This window comes from Eptatretus burgeri, chromosome 9 (assembly GCF_056783735.1).
Source record: "Eptatretus burgeri isolate ZD-2024b chromosome 9, Ebu_testis_v1, whole genome shotgun sequence".
NCBI lineage: Eukaryota > Metazoa > Chordata > Myxini > Myxiniformes > Myxinidae > Eptatretus > Eptatretus burgeri.
The window spans coordinates 91,617,099-91,638,357 of record NC_140969.1 but is presented as its reverse complement, the minus strand read 5'-3'; the positions used below and the strand labels follow the sequence as shown (position 1 = coordinate 91,638,357).

The following is a 21,259-nucleotide window of genomic DNA, read 5'->3' as shown; positions in this document are numbered from 1 at the left end:
CTGTCAAGGGTATGGGCTACCACCACCATCACTATCCACTTTCTACATAATACTGGACTTTTATTTCTTTATTTTGGTCATATTGTGAGTCACCAGGACAAAGATTTATTTATGTTCTTGATCACCGTGCAAGACAGGTGAATATTATTTTAAAGGTAAGTCAGTGGAGATTGCTTAAAGTTATATGGATCGAGATTAATTGACCTAAAAAAGTGCATTCAGTCGGGGAGGGGGGGGGGTTGGTTGATGAAAAGGAGCAGAAAAACTGAAAGAAGAGTGGGAGAGTTGAGGAGGAGAGGATGATATATTAATGTTTGAAGTGGGGGGGAGAAGATCAAAAATTCCATTGCTTTGCAGATCTATAACATGTAGATTGCCGTGAAAAGGCAAGGCATCCCCTTCTCAATGTTGAATATGAAACTACTCCGAGCGAAGCAATCCATCAATATACAGCACAATCAGACAGCGAAATGAATTCAATATGAAAACGCAATGTTTCCACCAGAAAAATGTGCAGAGATCTCGAACTCACAGGCTGGTTTTGTGGCCACTTCATGAGAGTACCTTTCAGTGTCAAAAAAAGCAAAATTGCAGTTTGGTCGGTGTCACGAACCATTGCGATTCATCTTGCTTTTAAACAAGTCCGACGCAGGAATTGGGACTACGATGCCGTTTTAACAGTGGAGGACGAAGTGGGGACATTGGGATGCATAAGCTCTGACTTGTATGCTCGTGTTCACCTGAAGCACCCAATTCACCCCTGCAGCAGGAGTTACAGGTGGAAATGTATCATCAGATACAACTAAGCACGACACGCTTGTTAAGCCCAATTGTTGAATGCAACAGAGTCATGGCTATGGCCTCTTCAGAAAGACTTCCCAATCAGTGTGCACATGTATTTCTTGCATACACCTGGAGGCTTTGCGTACCTTTTACAGTGCCAACGGTGAAAACAGGATTCGACCTCATATGACATTGTTCCGGACAAATGTTTTCATAATATCTGTTTGCTGTTTCCATTCCCACGGTGCTACATTTCCCGCACTTCAAGGAGAATTGCGAAACTCAACACTGGGTCAAATAGAGCTTGTCCCATTAATGAACACACCACTTTCACACATCGAGCACAGATCTTCTGTCGTGAATCTGGGGCCATCTACATATTACATACATTAAAATGGAACTCTCGAGTCCTCCGACCCCTCCATGCCTCTTATGTCCAATACACCCTTTTCCCGACAATTTCCTCCTTACTTCCTTGACCTCATCTTCCATATATTTGATGTAATTTACCATAGATGTAATTCTTTTCTTCCAATCTACATCACCATTGCATTATATAGGTGTCCACGTCATGGTTTTTTTTTAATGTAAATGTTTCCGATGCTACCCATCCAATTCCTTTTTAATATGTAATAAGATATAAAACTCTGGGTGAAATTTCGTGATGCTTTAAATCCGAAATCACATTTTGATGCTTTTGTATTGTGCAAGTAATTTTTTTCCAGCGATTTGTGATTTTCACATACCAGCAAAGAACCCATCCTGAAGGACAGGTTACGTCTCCCAGAAATGGTATTTTAGTCTGACTTGTAATACGCCATCCCACTGGGAATGGCACAATGCCATAAGTATCGAGACAAACAGAATTGGGGTTGACCCCTCACCTTGAACCCCAGGGACTGACAGGTTTTTCCCAATTTTTTTTTTTACGTTTCCAGCCTCCCCCTGCACCTCCTATGTCCAACCAGCATTTTTCAAGACATTCAGTCCAACAGATGCAAGTCAAACAAACCGACACTTCCCGAATAATATTCAGTATCCATCGATACATCGGGACCATACTCTGTGCAGAGCGTTGGTGCTGCCTAAACAGTCTCATTGCCTAAAGGGCACAATCCTGGACGGGTTGCCACTCCGACACAGGATACCAGCAAGCTGGTACTCATTTTGCCGAATTCAGAAGGACAACAGGCAGAGTGAACCCCACCTGGTATTAATTCAACAGCCAAGTGGGATTTGAACTCAGGATGCTAGAATCCCAAGCCCACCACCCTAACCATTAAGCCAACACCAGGCATATATATTCAGTATGATTTGTGCAAATAGGAAATGTAATAGAATTCTTTGTAATTACATTTTGTTGAAAGGTTCTGCTCGAGATAGCTTGTTGTGGGGAAGTAATTTTTTTCTTAATCTCCGCCTGAATATTTTGCTCGATGTCCATGCATAATCTTCTCATTTAATAATAATACCATTTGTCCAAAGTTATTGAAGAAAACCGTCTAATGCATGGTCCTTTAAAAACTGTTTGATTACAGGGAGGAAGTTTCACATTCTCTCCCTTTTACTATTTTGAAAAATACCAATATCATGGCTAAGACTTGATTTGCATCACATGATCTGCAAAAACCCATTGTTTCTGACTGTTGCCATTGTTACGTAAAAACCCAAGTAATTGGTTGGGATGTATTTTTTAATTTGTGATATCTAAGATCGGTAATATATTTTGATCGCCAATAGAAAGATACACGAGGAACTTGGACATATACGAGGAAGTGGATGGTGATGGTGGTGGTTGCCCATACCCTTGACAGCATTGAGTTGCATGCAACAAGTTGTTTCCATGACCCAGAGTGGGCCATTTGGTCCATCATGTTTGTGTTTCATCCAAACTCCATCAATTCCAATCGATCCATCTATTCATCGTCTACGATACGAACCCAACCTGAACCTAAATTTGCTGCGTTACGCCAAAACTGAACACGAGAACAGTGATCCAAGCATTCAATGAAACCCAAATTATTTTAAGCCGTCACGACGCAGCAGTACCTGCACCAAGATGGATAGGCAATCATATAAAGAGGGAATAAAGATGTAATTTCTAATTCAACACAAAACTAGTGGTTTGCTTTGGCAGCACAAGATAATAAAAAGGTTTGAGTTATCTGCCATAAAGGATCACAAGTCGTTGATATTTCAAGCTTTATCCTTTGTCGGAGCAGAAGAGAGCTCAGAAAGGTACTCTGTAGCTCTGATGAGGAGTAAAGCTTGAAATATCAGCACGTTCTGATCCTTTATGGCATATAACTCCAACGATTTCACTGTTATGGTTATATAAAGCAAGCTTTACTACACACTGCGATCTGTCGCAGCCAAGGAGAGAATTTAAAAAAACTTAGTGACGAGATTCCATAGCATGCATGGTGAAGGGGTTGAGATTTCAATGGAGAAATCAGGATTATTGGGTGAAGATGATATCTTGAAATGGACCTTTGCATGTGCACCAAGTAATATCATGACTAATAACAATCATGGAGGTCCATAGTGTTAGCAAAGAAGCAGCACGTACCACTTTTAAACTCTTTGGTATGACTATAGGCTGGAGTGAGAACGACCAACCTCCCAGACTCAGGGTGGAGGCTCTAACCATTACGTTGCCAAGGCTCTTGGAACACACACGAGGACTCACTGAGATACACACACAAAGGACACTCATATACACACACACAAGGAACTTTGGCGCAGGGAGGACACCATTCTGCATGATGGGACAAATGGCCTCCTCCTGCACCAGTTCCTTGTGCAGTTGTGTGTGCGCCTCGGTGAGTCAGGTCCGCAGCACAAAACAACATGGATCATTGAGTGGATAAAATCGTTCCACTATGAAGAGGTCTTCAAAAGATTGTCGAATTGAAAGTTGATACACACACGAGGACTCACTGAAGGGTTGTTTGCACCATTATCATGGTCAAAGATAAAGTTCCTCCATGAACTTCCCAACATTCCTGTTTTTTTTCTCTCTTTTTTTTTTGGTGTTGTTTGTCTTAGGAGTTTGAAAGCAGTCCAGACAATATATAATGTTGAATATTTTAGTGTTTAAACAGACAAAGCTCATTTTGCTTCAACAAATGTTGTGTAGGTTGCGCAGTGAGTCAATACGGTAATGGAATTTCGAGGGGATGAACAACGAAGCACGTACGTAATGTGATGTTCATCGATGCTTTACATATGGTTGTGCTTGTGGGTTGTGGGTGAATAGTTTGATTCTTTCTCATCGTCAAAAGCTCCTGAAATGTTTCGTACGATGTGTACACGTCTATCTCTGAACTGGATGTTTGTCTATGTTAAGTGTTGTACTTGCACTCTCACTTGATGACATTGACATTGACACTGCTCTGAAAGTGTGGTTGCACATGTGTTGTTGGTACATCGTCGTCTTGGACGCAGTTTATCACTTGTGGTGTGTTTCTTGCTTGCTGTGCGTCAGTGTGTTTGAGCTGTTCTGTGCAACTGTAATAAACCATTTGAAATGCTTGACCATGGGTTATTTTACATGAGCGTGGACCTGCAGTGGGGATGCATACGTGTTTACGGCGACGTTTGGATGTGAGGGTGAAAACACATAACGGAAGATCCTTTTCAAACTTTTGCACATTACACATAACAAAACATTAGAAAACACATTACAGAAGATCACGTTTTGCAGAACATGTGTTTATGTTTGTACTAGCAGGGATACCCGTGCTCCGCACGGGAATGCTGTGGATGACGGTGGATCTGAAGGAGTGTATGTCACAGTTAATTGTAAAATTGTAGAGGCTGCCACCATTATTTATTTATTTTTCTATCACCACTATAATATTATATTTTCTCCGCCATGTTTTATATGCAGAAGACTCTAGTTCAAAAATGTTAAGATTTATTGCCGCATCAGATAAAAAAAACCATAATTCCTCAACAATGTGAGGCTGGTTTCATGTCATCATTTGTGACTTAATTTATACGTCGGGCATAACCCAGCCTGGCCCAGCGTATTTGGTTTATTTACGTCTGTTATCCTGATAACGTCAAAATTATAACCGTTCTTGAAGTAAGAATTGGGAGACGTGTATTATGAAACGGCATACCTCTGCAGTTCTACCTGGCATACCTCTGCTTGCAGTTCGAGAATTCTAATTTGTTCGCTTTCGCAGTGGCGTAATGTTTCGGGTTTCAAAACTGTTATAACAGGAGGAGAATGTGTATGTTTAAAAAGTCAACCAATACGAACATTTTGTATTTAAAAAAACCCCTAGCGTTTTTAACCATGAAGCCTTTTGTTACGATTAATACGCCGGCGCACTATTCGAAAATAACATCACGTTAAACCACCCTCCAGGAATTTTTTTATGGAAAGCCACTTATCGCATCCTGGAGCTGAATGTTAGGTCTATATGTGTGTAAAGTTTCAAGATCGGTTCACTGGTCTAGGAGCTTATTGGTTACAAACAAACAAACAGACAGACAGACAGAAGGACTGCCATTTATGTAGTGGATGTATGCTGGGTGTGGGTGGCGATGGCAGGAGGGGTTACTACAATGTGAAGGGGAGAAGAGATGGTGACACGAGGGACTGCTTTGACCATTACTGCATACAGGGTGGTGGCAGGAGGCATTGTTTGGACCTGCACTCTCGTCTATACGTATGGAAGAGATGGAATACCAGGGAAGAGCAATGAAATTGAAAAATCCTAAATAGTGGTCCTGGTGTCCTGTTGATTCATGCATGAACCCGGAGAGTCTCACACCAATAACTTTTGAAACTCTTATTAAGTTTCACAATGTTCCGCAGGTGATATCTCACATTGGAGGTCCATGAAGCATTCTCATGAGGATCACCTGTACTTTGTGACATCCAACATGAATTTCTTTAACTAAACCCATCCACAAATGCATTTATTTGTAATATCACAATCATGGAATGTTCAGTTTAAAACACCGCAGCTGTACCTAACCTCACGGATTGGTAAAGTTTCTCCCAAATATACCTGTAAGGATAAACATGGCCGAGGTACCAGTTCGAGCTTCACGCTCCTAACCCTGGCCAGTGCCCACCGCCTCGTCCATTCGAAGCGAGTGGTGGTTCGTGTGAGAGTTTTACATTGTTTATCAGGTGGAAATGCCATTGTCGTTTGAGGATGCTTTTCTCCACGATGGGAACCTCAATGGGCTGAGCTGATGGAGTGCTGTGGTCCGTGGTGCCACCTACAGGCCGCGCTAATTACGTACGAAATAGGGCGAGCATTTTGACCTCCACCAATTGCTGGACCTGTGATGATGTTGGAGAATGTTCCTCTTGTTCTTCTTCTTGAATGGGCAGAATTGTTATTCCCACGTTGTTGGTGAATTGGCCAGGGGAAGCTTGGCACAAGTCTTTCACGAACCAGCTGGATAGGCCTGATGTTCGACTGAGGTTAGGGCAGGAATTATCTAATTTGTTGAGGGTGCCGGGGATAGCTCGCCTTCTCTTTGTAAAGGGCACTGTGGGATCTTTAGCATCCACTAGCTAATACTAGCCCATATGCGATGCACAGAAACATCATCCGGTTTCTGCGAAAAATTGGCAAGGGCTACCGTATCAAGAGTGGATGCGGTTAAAGAAGTAAGTATGAGAGAGCAGGAGTGAGAAGGTGCAGGTGGTCACATTGAATGTGGGAAATATGACTGGGAGAAGCAGAGAGATTACTGATGTGATTAAGAGGAGGAAGGTCCAGATTCTGTGTGCAGGATACAAGATGGAGGGAAAACCGATTGAGAGACATCGGGGGCGGCTTCAAACTTTTCTACAGTCGGGAAGATTGGAGCAGAAACGTTGTTGGTATCATATTGGAGAAGGACTTTTAGGAAACAGTGGTGGAGGTGGAGAGAGTAAGCGACAGAGTTCTGAGCATGATGTTAGATGTTGGTGGACAAGTGATCATTTAATGATCACATTTCGATGTCGATACGTTTCATTCAGAAAGGCAAAAATAAGTTGTGGGGCTATGTATTGTTGCGAATCTGGAAGCCATGAGCACACAACATACAGGTCCTTTAGATTAGTTATATCGGTAAGTACGTGTTGCCAGTTCGGGTCCCGACCCTAGTCTAATGGGTAATTAAATGTTCCTGCACTGTGGAGTTATTTTAATAGTCAGGTTTTCTTTTCGTTTATTTTTACACCACCGACATCAACGCCGACGACAGCGCATCACCCTCACCTTCACTTCGCTTCCTTCACCTCGCTCTGGCCGACGTCGGGGATGGGCGGAGCCCCTGCAGAAACATGTTGCTCAACTTCCTGTGTGAGGGGCGGTCCTTTGGAAGAAGGCGGAGTTCGGGGAGGAGCCGCGAAGCGGCCCTCGACCAATCAGCGTGCAGCGGGTGGGGTGACCGCCACTCAGCCAATCCGGGCCCGCTCCGCGTGACGTCACCACGCCCCCGGGCCAATCAAGGGGCTTGCCGCCCGTTTTGGTCAGTGAGAGAGACGAAGAGCGACTTTGTGCACCAAAACCAGCCAGTGAGAGAGGTAGGGTCGCGAAGAGGCGCCCCCCCTTCCAAAGTGGTGGGGTATAAAGAGGGCGCGGTCTACACATTCGTGCACGTTGTTCTCCGCTGGTTCTCCTGTTTTGGTCGCGCACGAGTTCTGGAAAGTGTCTGCGCACGGAGGGTCTTCTCCCGCCAACCTTCGCCCTGCCGACTTCGCTCGCTTGGATCGTCCGGATCGTGCTGGGACTCCAGTTCGGCCCCGAGGACTTGGTCCTTGAAGACCGCACGAGGCGGGCAGGTCTGAGATAGGTCTCAATAAAGACCCTTTGGTCCGATCGTGTGTGTGTGTGTGTGTGTGTGTGTGTGTGTGTGTGTGTTCGTGGCGCCCATCTAATAAGTAGTAAACTGTCAAGTGCTTTGTGCTGAATATAATTGCATTCTCAATAGTCGGTTTAGTTCTGCTCTTTGTGTTCCCCTCCCTGCCTATTGTAAATAAACCCCCATTTGTTCAATGTATCAGCTCGTTTTGTGTTTTTTTCATTGGTTCAACATGATGAGTGATTGAGAATTAGTTCAAGCTGTTATGGCCCTAAGGGGACATTTGGACCGACGGTTCTTGGTGATTCAACCGCTCGGAATCGCACACGGAACGAACGCGCTAAGTGGCTCGTTTTCCTATGAGTTCCGTCGAGGGTGAAATTCCCCGGTAGTTGGACCACGTGGCTATTTAGGTAAATTGAAATTGGCAATCGACTCTACTCCACGTGGTCTATCCATTAGCGAATTTCGGTCCGATAGAGGACCCGTCGACTCCGGACTTATCTGGGGCGACGATCTGAATTCCGGGCGATCGGTCGAGCCGACTTGCGGCTCCATCCAGCGGTCGTGCCCGCGGCCGACGTGCTCCGCAACAGTATGACTGATACGATGAAGATTGAGACAATCCAGTCACCTCAGCTTCATCACTTGATTCTGAAAAATCAGACCTGGCCCCACCTGGGTCATATACATCAGTCTGAGCAGTTCCTATTTCAGGTCCTAGCAACTCTGAAGATTTGCCAGAATGTTCCTCAACTTTACTCTGGTACTCAGTATGTTCAACCAGAGCAGTGACCTTGGTTTCTTGCTCTTGATGGCTGATATTCACCGGCTCAGTTGAATAACCAGGGTAATGAGTGAGATTTTGTATCAATGAAGAGGAAGTAAGGACTGAAACATCTCCATTCTGCTCGTTCTCAGCAGGTAGTGCTGGTGACGACTTGCTAATGAGCTTTCCATCAACATCAGCCTCACCACCTGCTTTACTCGTCAAATTCCCAGTGTTGCACAGTGATCCTTGAAAATCATTTTCTTCATTAATCAATCCAAAAACATTCTCCCGAGTATCAATGCAGCTTGGAGAACCCCGAGTAACACATTGAGGTGCATCCTTTTTTATGGTAGTGTTGGAACTGCTAATATTTGATGCTCTTCGTTTCTTTGTCACAGCAACGGGATCCTCCTCCATATCCACACTACATGCAGCAACAGCCAAACCATTTGGGTTGTCAGGGGGGATTTCATTATCTCCTAAAGCTGAGATGTTGACTTCTTCAGGATTAGGAACTTTAGTAAAACCCTGAGTCTTCTTGTGCGAGGAAACAACAGGAAGCGTCTGGGTATTAGGAGTTACTCTATTCTCAACTCTTGGAACCAGGGTGATATCTTTTTCACAGTCGGTGTCGTTATGACCTGCTTCACCACACTTTACACAAGATACTTTTGGACAAAACCTTTTCACATGTCCAAATACTCCACAGTTAAAACATGTCAACGAGGCTGAAGTCGCATACATTTGGTACTCATAATTGTTCAAGGTAACTTTAAACTAAATGTTTAGACCGGTGTCGTCACCTCGATCGGGAAGAACCATATAAACTTGGCGTCAGAAACTCATAACATGTTTAATCCGTTCATCTCGAGCTCTTAGAGGAATCATTGACATTTTCGACACAACTGTTCCGCATCGTGACAGAATACACATCAGTTTGTCATTGGTTATAAACGGGGGTACATTTGATATAACAATTCTCATTGATGGGGTATCCCATTGGCAAAGCCAATATATAGAGACCAGTCTCTGTAGTTAATTCTGAACTTACAACATCGTGAACAAATTTTTCATCAGACACAAAGACACCAATTTTCTTATTCATTTTCGATGCTGCTCTTACATTTTGATTCCCTATTATTTTCCCAACTGATAAAACAATGTCTTCGGTGGCAATTCCTTCAGGTGGAACGCACACCAATCCTTGCTTCCTTGTTAAATTAGCAAACGCTTCAAACTGAGTGTGTATCCGCCATATCAGCCGTTTATCTCCCTATTTTGCTCGAGCTTTACAAAGCAAACTAGAATGGGCACTCGGTAGAGCGCATACCTTCGCCTCCGCTACTTTTTTGTTCTTGGCATGCGAGTGGGGGGAACAGAACAGTGAACATTTTGGTGTTGGTTTCATGCAAATCGGTTTTGATTTGACCGTGTTATGACAAAAACCGCATATTTTGAAAGGTCGTGACCCCACTGACCTTTGACCCCCAACCGCTAACAAGGGTAATGACGTAATTGTGTCATGTCACCCATCACAAGATTGGGCAATGAATTCTGAACATTTTGGCATCGGTTGCATGCCAATTAGATCAAAATTGACCACGCTATGGTAAAAATATGAATTTGACCTTTCCGTGACCTTGACCTTTGACCCGATCGCTCCCAAAATCTAATCAAATGTTCCTTGGATAATAACCCATCATCCTACCAAATTTCAAGCGACTTGGTTTAATACTTTCTGAGTTATGTGAATAACAAACACACACACACACACACACACACACACACACACACACACACACACACACACACACACACACACACACACACACACACACACACACACACACACACACACACACACACACACACACACACACACACACACACACACACACATTCATAAATAAATAAATAAATACACAGTGATCAATACATAACCTTTCGCAGAATGTGAAAGTAAAAAGGGCGGGGGGGGGGGGAGGGTAAAACTAAAAACCACAAAAACAATCACGAAAAAGTAAGGAAAGTGCATTATAAGCAAAGAAAAAAAACGACCAAGTTTACAAGGCCTCATCAAAGCAGGTCGGCCACACCCAAATAGGCTGGCTCTCGGTCTCTCTCTCTCTCTCTCTCTCTCTCTCTCTCTCTCTCTCTCTTGGATACAAGGGATAGAGAAGACAGAGAACCTCCAAAATCACGTTGGGGAGAAAAAGAGGAAAGAGGGAGATAGAAGGGGGGAGGAAAAAAAAGCACTAAGATCTCGCCACAACAGAGAGCAGGAGCCTACGGTGGCCATGACACCTCGCCTAGAAACCAAACCACCAGCAGGGGGAGCGAGAGAGAAAGAGAGAGAGATAGAGAGATGTCTGTGCCAGAGAAGTATGTGAAGCTGATCCAGGATATGTACAATGGATGTTTCACACAAGTGAGAAGCAGTGTTGGAGTTGGAGTGATGAATAGTTTCATGGTGGAAGTCTGTGCATATCAAGGCTCCATATTGAGCCTGTTTCTGCTTGTTATTATGATGGATATTCTGACAGCTAATATGAGAATACAGGCACAATGGAGCATATCATTTGCAAATGATATAGTGTTGTGTGCTGAAAGTGAGAGGGAGGTAGATTTAAAATTGGAAGAATGGAGGAAAGCATTGGAAGATCAGGGCTTGAGGATTAGTCGTTCAAAGACAGAGTGCATGAGATGTACGGTGAGTAGTGAAGAAGTAGAGGGAAATGGAGTGGTGATGCAAGGGGAAAAGGTCAAGGAGGTGCAGAAGTTCAATTACTTGGGGTCAGTAGTGCAGCAGGAATGTGGGTAGAGTATAAGGATGATGAGAATGATACCACCTGGAAAGAGACGGTGGGGCAGACCAAAGAGGAGATGGAGTGATTGTGTGGAAGCCAACATGAAAGAGAAAGTTGTGGATTACAAATGGGTACCCAATCGACCCAAGTTGTGGAGCAGGATCCGTGTCAGCGACCTCACTTGAAGTGGGCTCAACATTCAACAGAAGAAGAAGAGACTAATTATTTCAGGGTAAATGAGGGAACGTTGATCGGTTTAAAAATGGTTTATTATCTATTTTTAGTCGGTTTTCTGTCTTTGACTGAAGTTTTTTTTTTTTTGTCAGCGTTACATTCAGCAGTGCAGCCCCACAAACCATCTGTGGAGAGTGGACATCAACTTCACCGGTTTCAGAGGTTTGAACTTGGCTTGGCATGTGAGCACAGGGATATGACTGGGCTTGGATCCAGCTTGGAGTGGAAACAACTCCCAGCAAACCTCCTGCGTGTTGAGGCGAGTGGAAAAGGATCTGAAGTGAAATAGAGCTACAATCATTGGATGTTGCCAATCAGACCCCATTCCAGATATCGTTCAAATCATTTTGAAATAAAAAAAGGAACATAATAGGTTGATAACCAGAGAGTTGGTGTCAAAGCCACCCAATGCGCGCCTGTTTATACATTTATCGTTTTTAAAAGACTCGTCTAATAATATTTTTTATAAAGCATTGCAGTGAAGTCTGATCCAAATAAGTTTAAAGCAATATATGTATTTGTATATTGTAATCAGTAAACTAGTACACATATTATATGAATGGCAAGCGTCTAGTTTCAACAGGTGAGCATTGGGTGGCTTTGACTCCATCTTAGGTTGAAATTTTAATTTTTATTTTTAAATCATTTGTTAATTTCAACTTCACTACACCAATAGTATACCCCAAAGGAACCTCCATGCCAAATATCAGCATCCTAGTACACATATTAAATGAATGGCAAGCTTCTAAAAAATAACTTGCACCAAAAACTTTAACGTTGAGGTGCTACAAAAAAGTTAAGTTCAAAACAGGTCAAAAATTTAAAACATTTGAAATTATTTTTAAATTTCAACTTCACTACATCAATAATATCCCCCAAAGGAACCTCCATGCCAAATATCAGCATCCTAGTACACATATTAAATGAATGGCAAGCTTCTAAATAACTTGCACCAAAAACTTTAACATTTTCACGCTCACGCTGATGCTGACGCTGACGCTCACGCCGACGCTGATTCTGACGCTCACGCCGGGGGTATCGCTATAGCTCTCTGTTCTTCGAACAGGCGAGCTAAAAAGGAGTAAACACTCAAAAGAGTTCAGGGCCAAAAGAAGATGACCGTCAGGTGGACCCTCTCAAATATCTTGTTCAGCAGTCTGTTAACACGGACCACTGAATGGATGGACCCAAACTGGCTTAAGTATATTGGTCAGTCGATTTTGTTATTCTGTCTGTTTGTCTGTCTGTCTGTCTGTCTGTCTGTCTGTCTGTCTGTCTGTTTATTGCCTTGAGGTCACAATTTTAAACCGATCTTCACAAAACTTCATCACATGGTCGAGTTTGTCATAAGGAAGAAGCCTATTGTTTTTGAGGTCGAAAGGTCAACACAGGCCAAAGGGCAACAACTTCGGTGAGATTTATAAAATCCTCAATTTTCATCCGATTGACATGAAATTTTAAGAGGATTTATATTTCAGGTCACTGAATTAAACCAGCCAATTCTTTTTGAGGTGAACATGGACCAAAAGGTTAACATGGGCCAAAGGTCAACAACTAAGGTGGTATTTCTAAAATCCTCAATTTTCATCCAATTGACTTGAAATTTGAAGAGGATTTATATTTTAGGTCACTGAATCTCCCTAACTTACCTAAGGAGTTTTAAGGTGCAACTCACTTTGTCTACCAACAAGGCAAACATGAAGACCAAGGAGCTTTCCAAAGAAGTCAGACAGAAAGTGGTGGAGAAGCACTGTTCAGGAGAGGGTTATAAGAAGATTTCAAAGTTACTCATTATCCCTTTGAGTACGGTGAAATCAATCATTAAGAAGTGAAAGACGTATCATACGACCCAGACTCTACCCACATCAGGTCGCCCATCCAAACTCAGCAGCCAGGAAAGTAGGAACCTGGTTTGGGATGTCACTGTAAGTCCAACAATGACTTTGAACGATTGGCAAGGATCTTTGTCTGAGATGAGGGTCAGTGTTCATCAATTAACAATATCCCATTGCCTTCACAAAGCTGGCCTTGATGGACAGGTGATAAGAAAGAAGCCATGATTGAAAAAGATGCATCTTAAAGCTCTTATGAAGTTTGTGAAAAAGCATCTTAATAATACTGTAGGCATGTGGAGAAAGGTTTTATGGTCAGACGAGACATAAATTGAACTTTTTGGTCTAAATTCAAGGCAGTACATCTTTGCGCAAGACTAACACTTCACATCACACAGTTAACACCATCCTTACTGTCCAGCATGGTTGTGGCAGCATCATGCTATGGGGTTGCTTTTCATCATCAGGGACTGGCAAGCTTGTCAGGACAGAAGGAACAATGGACGGTGCAAAGTACAGGAGAATCCTTGATGAAAACCTGCTTGAGTCAGCCATGAATCTGAAACTGGGTATGAGATTCACATTTCAGCAGGATAATGATCTGAAGCACACAGATAAAGCCACACTGGAGTGGTTGAATAAGAAAAAAATTAATGTTTTTGAGTGGCCCAGGCAAAGTCCTGACTTGAACCCGATTGAACCTTAATGGCGAGACTTGAAGATTGCAGCCCATCGATGATCCTCATCAAACTTGGAAGAACTAAAACAATTTTCACTTGAAGAATGGCCAAAGATGTCACAATCTCACTGTACAAAGCTGGTGGAGACCAACCCAAAAACCCTCGTAGCAGTCATTGCTGTAAAAGTTGCTTTCACCAAGTACTGACCGAAGGGGTTGAACACTTTTTCAACCAGTGAATTTTGATTTGTACATGTTTTTTGTAGGTATTCCTGACATTTAACCTCCTTCATTACCTTCGCATTCTGCGAAAGGTTATGTTTTGGTCGCTGTGTATTTATTTATTTGTGAATATGTGTGTTTGTTTGTTATTCGCATAACTCAGGAAGTATAAAACCGAATTGCATGAAATTTGGTGGGATGATTCGTGAGTATCCAAGGACGATTTGATTAGATTTTGGGAGCGATCGGGTCAAAGGTCAAGGTCAAGGTCATGAAAAGGTCAAAAACACTCTTTTGAGCATAACTTCCTTCATAATACAGCTATGGACATGCAACCACCGCCATATTGTTCCATGACGAGATACCTTTCGGATATGTAGTGTCGGATTTGATGTAACATCATCGGAAGTGCGTCTAAATGACGTCACAAGAAAACGTAAATTTTCAATTTTCGATCTCATCAGTTTTGATCATACCGTTTTGTAGGACTTACCTTAAGGACGTCACACACCAAATTTGACTTCGATCGGACTGACCGTTATGACGTCATTGACGTTTGAACATGACGTTTTTCAATTGTGGCTAAAATGTCCTGATATTTTACATTCAAATATCTATATAATTTATATAGCAAAGTCTCCCAAATCCAGGCATTAGGATCAGTACCAAAATATCTGTTTATTGATGTACAGGTTTTGCCAATTAACTCTGTAGTCAAGGTCAAGGTCACACTCAAGGTCAAAATATACTTGTAGGCATAGCTTCAGATCTAATAGAGCTATTGACATGAAACCAACGTTAAAACGTTCAGTGATCTACGAGCTTTCAGAATGGTAGTCCCCGATTGGACATGACGTCCCCGGAAGTGCGTCAAAATGACGTCATTTTTCAACTTTTTAATTTTTCAGTGTTTATCATTCCATTTTGTTGGACTGCCTTCAAGGAGGTTACACACCAAATTTGACGTCAATCGGACTGATGGTTGTGACGTCATGGACGTTTTAAAATGACGTTTTTCAAATGTGCCCAGAAAAAAGTTGCGGCGGCGAAGGTATGCGCTCTACCGAGTGCCCGTTCTAGTCTATAACAGTATTTAGTTTGATCTCTTCAGTTATGAATAAAAAAGTTTATTTAGAAAAATTGTTTCTACATAATTTGTAATTCTTCTAAATGTGTAATTATTGGTAGGGGTGAATACTTTTCCAGACCTCTGTCGATATGTTTTAAAGGAGAAGAGATTTTAGCTTCATATTATTCACAGGAATTACAAAAGACAGAATTCACAATAAAATAAGAAAAGGAAACCCAACCATAACCTTACATTGAAACCCAAACCCAACCCTAACCTTCACACTCCAAACCCAAACCCAACCCTAACCTTCACACCCCAAACCCAACCCTAACCTTCACACCCCAAACCCAAACCCAACCCTAACCTTCACACCCCAAACCTAACTCTAATCCCAAGATGATTAATCATTTTCACACAGATTTATAAAAAAACAACTAAACGAATTATTATTTTTAAAACAGTTTATTACTTTTTTTTTGAAGCAGTTCAATAACAGTACAAGTTCAATACAGTCTTTCAACTCAACAAAGTTTTCTGTTTTTTTTTTTCTTCCGGTTCTGTCTTAAGAATGAAGTTTCAGTTCTTTCAAGTTTGAAGACGTGGAAAGGAGGAGATATATTGTAAATTTGTCTCAAGAAATCTCAGGTCTTCCCAGCACTTTCTTGATATTGCTGAAAAAGAATAAATAAATACATTTATACATGTCTAATATCGAATTAAATAATATATCATTTCATTAATTATTAATCACCTGAACTTACCACTCATCAAGCACCATCCAACCAAGAATGACAAGGATAGGTAGGTTGGGAACTCCAAACGTCTCCAAGATAGAAACCACTTTTCGAGTCTCCAAGGTTGGTCTCATATTTTGAGCCATCAAGGCAAAACTCCTTTCCCGATTTTCCAGAATTTTGTGGGTCATCAAGGTAGAACTCGTTTTGTGGGTCATCAAGGTGGAACTCGTTTTGTGGGTCATCAAGGTGGAACTCGTTTTGTGGGTCATCAAGGTAGAACTCGTTTTGTGGGTCATCAAGGTAGAACTCGTTTTGTGGGTCATCAAGGTGGAACTCGTTTTGTGGGTCATCAAGGTGGAACTCGTTTTGTGGGTCATCAAGGTGGAACTCGTTTTGTGGGTCATCAAGGTAGAACTCGTTTTGTGGGTCATCAAGGTGGAACTCGTTTTGTGGGTCATCAAGGTAGAACTCGTTTTGTGGGTCATCAAGGTAGAACTCGTTTTGTGGGTCATCAAGGTAGAACTCGTTTTGTGGGTCATCAAGGTGGAACTCGTTTTGTGGGTCATCAAGGTGGAACTCGTTTTGTGGGTCATCAAGGTGGAACTCGTTTTGTGGCTCTCTGTAAACATATCAGCAAAAGGAAGTGAAAACCACTCAACATCACCGTCATCATAATCTTCATCATTATCATGCCTTCCGACACAATCCTAGAAACACTGTACTCTCTCCATTGCTTTCTGCATCTCAGTTCAATTTTCCTTTTCTTTTGCCTTCGATTTCACATCTTGATTTTCTTCATCACAAAGTCCAACTGGGTTTTAATTAAAGTTTTTCAAACAATTAATTTTAATACAGTAAAAGTTTATAATTGAAAAAAGCTGGATTTCCTACTTGTCGGTAAAGGAGACGTTTCAGCGAGAATCCACTCGCCTTGGTCACAGCAGATGATGAAGTGAGGAAGAACTGAAGAAGATGGAAAATTGTCACGTGACATCCGACCTGCTTCGATTTAACTACCAACATTCTTCGATTTCATTAATTAATTTAATTGCATCGATTTAATTAATTTTAATGATCATCCAGTTGTACACACCGACTTGTATACGGTTACATTAACACTCGTGCCAGACTTTCACCAATTGGATGATCTGTTTGGTGCTTGTCTGGCTGAGAGTGCAGCAAAACATTCATTTGTTCCCAACGCTTCTGAGACACAGACAGAATGGGACATGATAGGGGTGAAGAACATGAAGTTTATACAAAGTTTGAAATCATTTGTAATGTAAAGCAAGAATTTTGGCAACTTACATTCCAACCCGTGGGATGGTTTCATTCGAGAGGGTGGAGGGGAGTTAACGAGCACCTCTTCTGGAGGGGCCTTTGGAAAAAAAAAAAACAAGAAAAACATAAAACATGAAACACACTGATATCTTCATCAGTTTGATAACTTGTTCAGGAAAGGGCGCAGAAAGTAATGCACTGATGGAACAGGTAACGACGAAAAGATGAATAATCCAATCGAGGGGAGTTAAACTTCTTGTGATTTATCCTGCGTGGCGATGAACATGTCAATAAGTTACTTTCCCACCAAAATTATAATTACAATTATCTCCATAATTAAGAACATTCTTCTTCAAAGAAGGAAGTATTAACAGCAATGTCTATAAAACAACAAGTGGCAAAATGTATTTCAGCTTCACAACACGATCTTGGGGTTTGCTGTGTTCACCCCCAGTGTGGTCACCCCAACTGCCGTAAAGTATTGAAGAGTGCTCACCTGTTGAAGGTCCTGCATGTAGTATGACCCCTCAACACCGTGCTCCTTCTGTTGTTGCTGGTCCAGCCCTTCAGTAACATGCTGTTGCTGTTGCTGTTGCTCATTTCGACCCTGTTGACCCTTAAGACCTTCAGACCCCGTATGACCTTTTAAACTCCCGTAGATCATTTGACCCCTTCGACATTTATACCCACAGATCCTTTAGACCCGTTGAGACCCCATAGACAAATTTCGATCCCTTTTTTTGAGAGCCCATATGACCTTTACACCCTTTGAACTGCTTTGACCCCTTTAGAACCCTTTAAACACAAACCACTCAAACATCAAAATAGTCTTTTTGCAACACAGACTTCTCTCTTCAGCAGGTGATGTGCAAACTCTACCCACCCAGAGGGTGGGCACACTGTGCTAGTAACCTTATCTAATCGAAAACTACTTGGAAAAACTATCACGAAAATGAAATCAAACTCCTGGAAGTTGGACAACACAAAATAGAGCCTCACCCCTTCTCCCTTGCGAACCTGGTGTCCCTTGTCCTCAATGAGAATCATCATCGGACCAATCACATTCGTCGTCTCCATCCTCACAATGACATCCGTCATCGTCATCGTCACAATCACATCTGTCATTGTCATCGGAACAAACACATTCGTCATCGTCATCGTCACAATCACATCCGTCATCGTCATCGGAACAAACACATTTGTCATCGTCACAATCACATCCGTCGTCTCCATTGTCACAGTCACATTCGTCATCGTCGTCATCATGATCTTCCACATCCTCATCCTCCCCATCAGCCTCATCTTCTCCATCCACTTTCTTGTCCTTTCTGTGAACACACAAGAATCACCAAAACTTCGTTTGAGAGAACATTTCTCTGCATCGTGAAAATGTATCAGAGTACCACCAGGTATACAAACTCCAATAACAACATATTCATCAGTCGAGAGGTCCATCGGGATCATAGTTTGCCGTTCTTAATCTGAAGATCAATCATAAAATGAAGACTTGTGAAGAGGTTTACCGAAGCCGTTTGTTCCTCCATAAGTATATCGCCCAAAGCAAGTTGATGATAAGTGTCACCATGGAGATGATCCCGACAGCATGTTCAAATCTCTCCCACAGCGACATGAGGTCTCCAACGTCCATCGGGCCGACAACAGAACCTTCCCCAAAGATCTGTGGACACGGAAATAACAAGTTTAATAAATTAATGTGATTTCAATGAAAACAGGAATCAATATCCTTCATCACAATCCGTAAATGGGATCCTTTCAAACTGAAGTTGAAACCTGACGTTCTGACCCAAGGCCCACCAATTCGATCGAACATTCCAGAACAGGTGTGGTTTCCTTGTAACGAGATGTAAGTTCACACCGTCATCAAACCGTCATTATTTATTTAATATCACAATCTGCTCCCTTCCTATAACTTCATTTTTCATACCAATCAATGGGATCTTTAACCCTTTAACCTCTATCAATCAGCGATGGTCTTTCTCTACGTTTCCCATTTACCTGGTAAGACTTCCTTATCGTCCACACTCCAGGACGCACTTGCAGGTGTGCCGGAAACATATCTTCTTGAAATTCTTCGAAAAAACTCAAGAGCACAACAAGGTACGACCACATCGTAGCAGCGACCGCGGAGGAATGGTCTGAATGTAAACACACAATGCATCCCGACGATGGTCTTTGTGACGCTGCAAGCATTGTTGTCATGGTAACCGTGTTCGGTACTAAACAAACCCATTTCAGTTTTCATTGTGTTGTCATCCCATGTATAATATGTAATTATATAATGGTATGTAATATTTGTGTACAGGGTGGCCTGAAAGTCGTTTTATCCGTCCACAGTGAAGCATTCGTTCTTAAACCCTTAATATACCAGTTTTATTGTGCAGTACTGTACTTTTTTTTTGTATACCTTGTCGAGGCTCATATGAGAGCTAACACAAAGCACACACACAAAGCACAGCAAGGGGGGCATGAGACAAGAGGGGCGAGAGGGGGAAGGACAAAACAGTGGGGAACACAGGGTATACAAGAAGGACATTTTAGGGACTTTCAGGAAGGAAAGCAGGGAATTTGAAGGAGGTGGGTTTGGGGTGGATTAATGGGGGTAGAAAAGATCAAGGATTTGAATGGGGGATGATAAGAGGTGGTGGTGAACAGCTGTTTTGAAGGCCTGGAGGGAGGAATGGGATTGAACAGAGTGTGGGAGTTTATTCCAAAGGTGGAAAAAAAGAGGAATGAAAGAGTGAAGGTGATCAGTAATTCATGATTTTGGTAGTTTTACCAGAAGGGAGTTGTTAGCGGACCTTCAACGACCTGCAGAAATATGGTGGGGACAAATCGCAGACAGAGCAGGGGGGGGGGGTGCGACTGGAGAGAAGACAGAAAGACCACTGATCTGGCTGTGGTGAGAGAGTGAGAGACCCAAAGACTCAGTCTCATCACGGGAGATGCCAATGATCCTAAATACCTTGGTTTCCACAGCGTGAAGCTGAGAAAGGTGAGAGGCAGGAGCACCAGTTCAGAGGGGAGAGCAGTACTCCATCAGGCTGTGGAAAAAAAGCTTTATAAGTAGTTAGGAGCTTGGGTGGGCTGAGGAAGGACTTTGCACGACGGAGGATTCCCAGTCGCTTTGGAGGCGAGGTTGGAAATGTGGCTTTCCCAGGAAAGATCATGGTAGATAGTGAGACCAAGAAGCTTGAATGAAAGGACTTCTTACAGAGGATTGTTGAGAACGTAGATGGGGTGGGGGGGGGGGTTCTAAACGGTCCTTTCGGAGAGACATCGTGAGAGTGTGAGATTTGTCTGGATTGAAAGACATGTTCCACGTGTTGGACCAGTTTGTGATTTTACCCAGATCTGCAGAGAGTGAAGAAGCTGCTGCTTGCCGGTCTGAGGGATGACAGATGGTACGGCAGAGGGTGGAGCCATCAGCAAAGAGACAATGAGGATTTTCCAGAAAGTCGGAGAGATCATTGATGAGAAAAAAAAAGAGTCAGAGAGATCATTGAGGAGAGATCTTACAATGCAAATTAATCACTCATTGTGCTCCTTCATGCAGATACAATGACTCGTTAATTAAAAAGAGACTTTGATTTCAGGATATGCATGTGGATGCATCAAGATATAGAGTAGAGGATGAAGTATAACATATCTCCGAACATGAGAAGCGACATTTATCTATTCCTTAGAGTCTTAGACCCTTTGTTGTGTCAGCAAAAACAAGTTTGTCCACTCGCTTTGATTGTTTGTGCAAAGAAGTAAGAGGAACGCGAACTCATCTCACGATCACAGATGTTGATGAAGAGGATTCTACAACAACCTTTGGGGCTCCGCCTCAAACTCTGCAACGTCCAATTGGAGAGCTGAACACTGAACAGGCTCCTCCCACCTAGACCGTTGGGAGTTGATGACACATCAGTGGAGAACATCCAATTGGAATTGACCTTGTTGATCGGTGTCTCGTGGACTGTTTTTCTTCTTTACCTCATTCACTTTGTGT

At 42.5% G+C, this 21,259-nt stretch overlaps 2 protein-coding genes across 4 annotated transcripts in view; one reads left to right on the top strand and one right to left on the bottom strand.

The window, feature by feature from the left end:
* LOC147020604 (glucagon-like peptide 1 receptor) overlaps positions 1-4,320 on the top strand; it is a 109,413-nt gene extending 105,093 nt beyond the window's left edge. For both annotated transcript variants that reach the window (XM_085896089.1, XM_085896088.1), the window contains one exon: positions 1-4,320. This exon is cut by the window's left edge and continues 1,109 nt beyond it. The gene's annotated coding sequence lies outside the window, so the exon portion shown is untranslated.
* A 5,787-nt stretch (positions 4,321-10,107) lies between these two features.
* On the bottom strand, positions 10,108-20,438 carry LOC147020603 (uncharacterized). 2 transcript variants are annotated; one of them, XM_085896087.1, is made up of 8 exons: positions 19,261-20,415; positions 18,768-18,922; positions 17,741-18,572; positions 17,272-17,341; positions 17,057-17,169; positions 16,855-16,926; positions 15,988-16,582; positions 10,108-15,897 (listed from the first exon to the last, which is right to left on the bottom strand). In XM_085896087.1, the coding sequence occupies exons 1-3, from the start codon at positions 19,462-19,464 to the stop codon at positions 18,278-18,280; spliced, it is 654 nt and encodes a 217-aa protein (XP_085752213.1). In that variant the 5' UTR covers positions 19,465-20,415; the 3' UTR covers positions 10,108-15,897; positions 15,988-16,582; positions 16,855-16,926; positions 17,057-17,169; positions 17,272-17,341; positions 17,741-18,277. The 2 variants fall into 2 exon arrangements, 1 of the variants encoding a protein (XP_085752213.1); XR_015061889.1 differs by having other exon boundaries at positions 17,057-17,166; positions 17,272-18,572; positions 19,261-20,438.
* Positions 20,439-21,259: the final 821 nt, after the last annotated feature.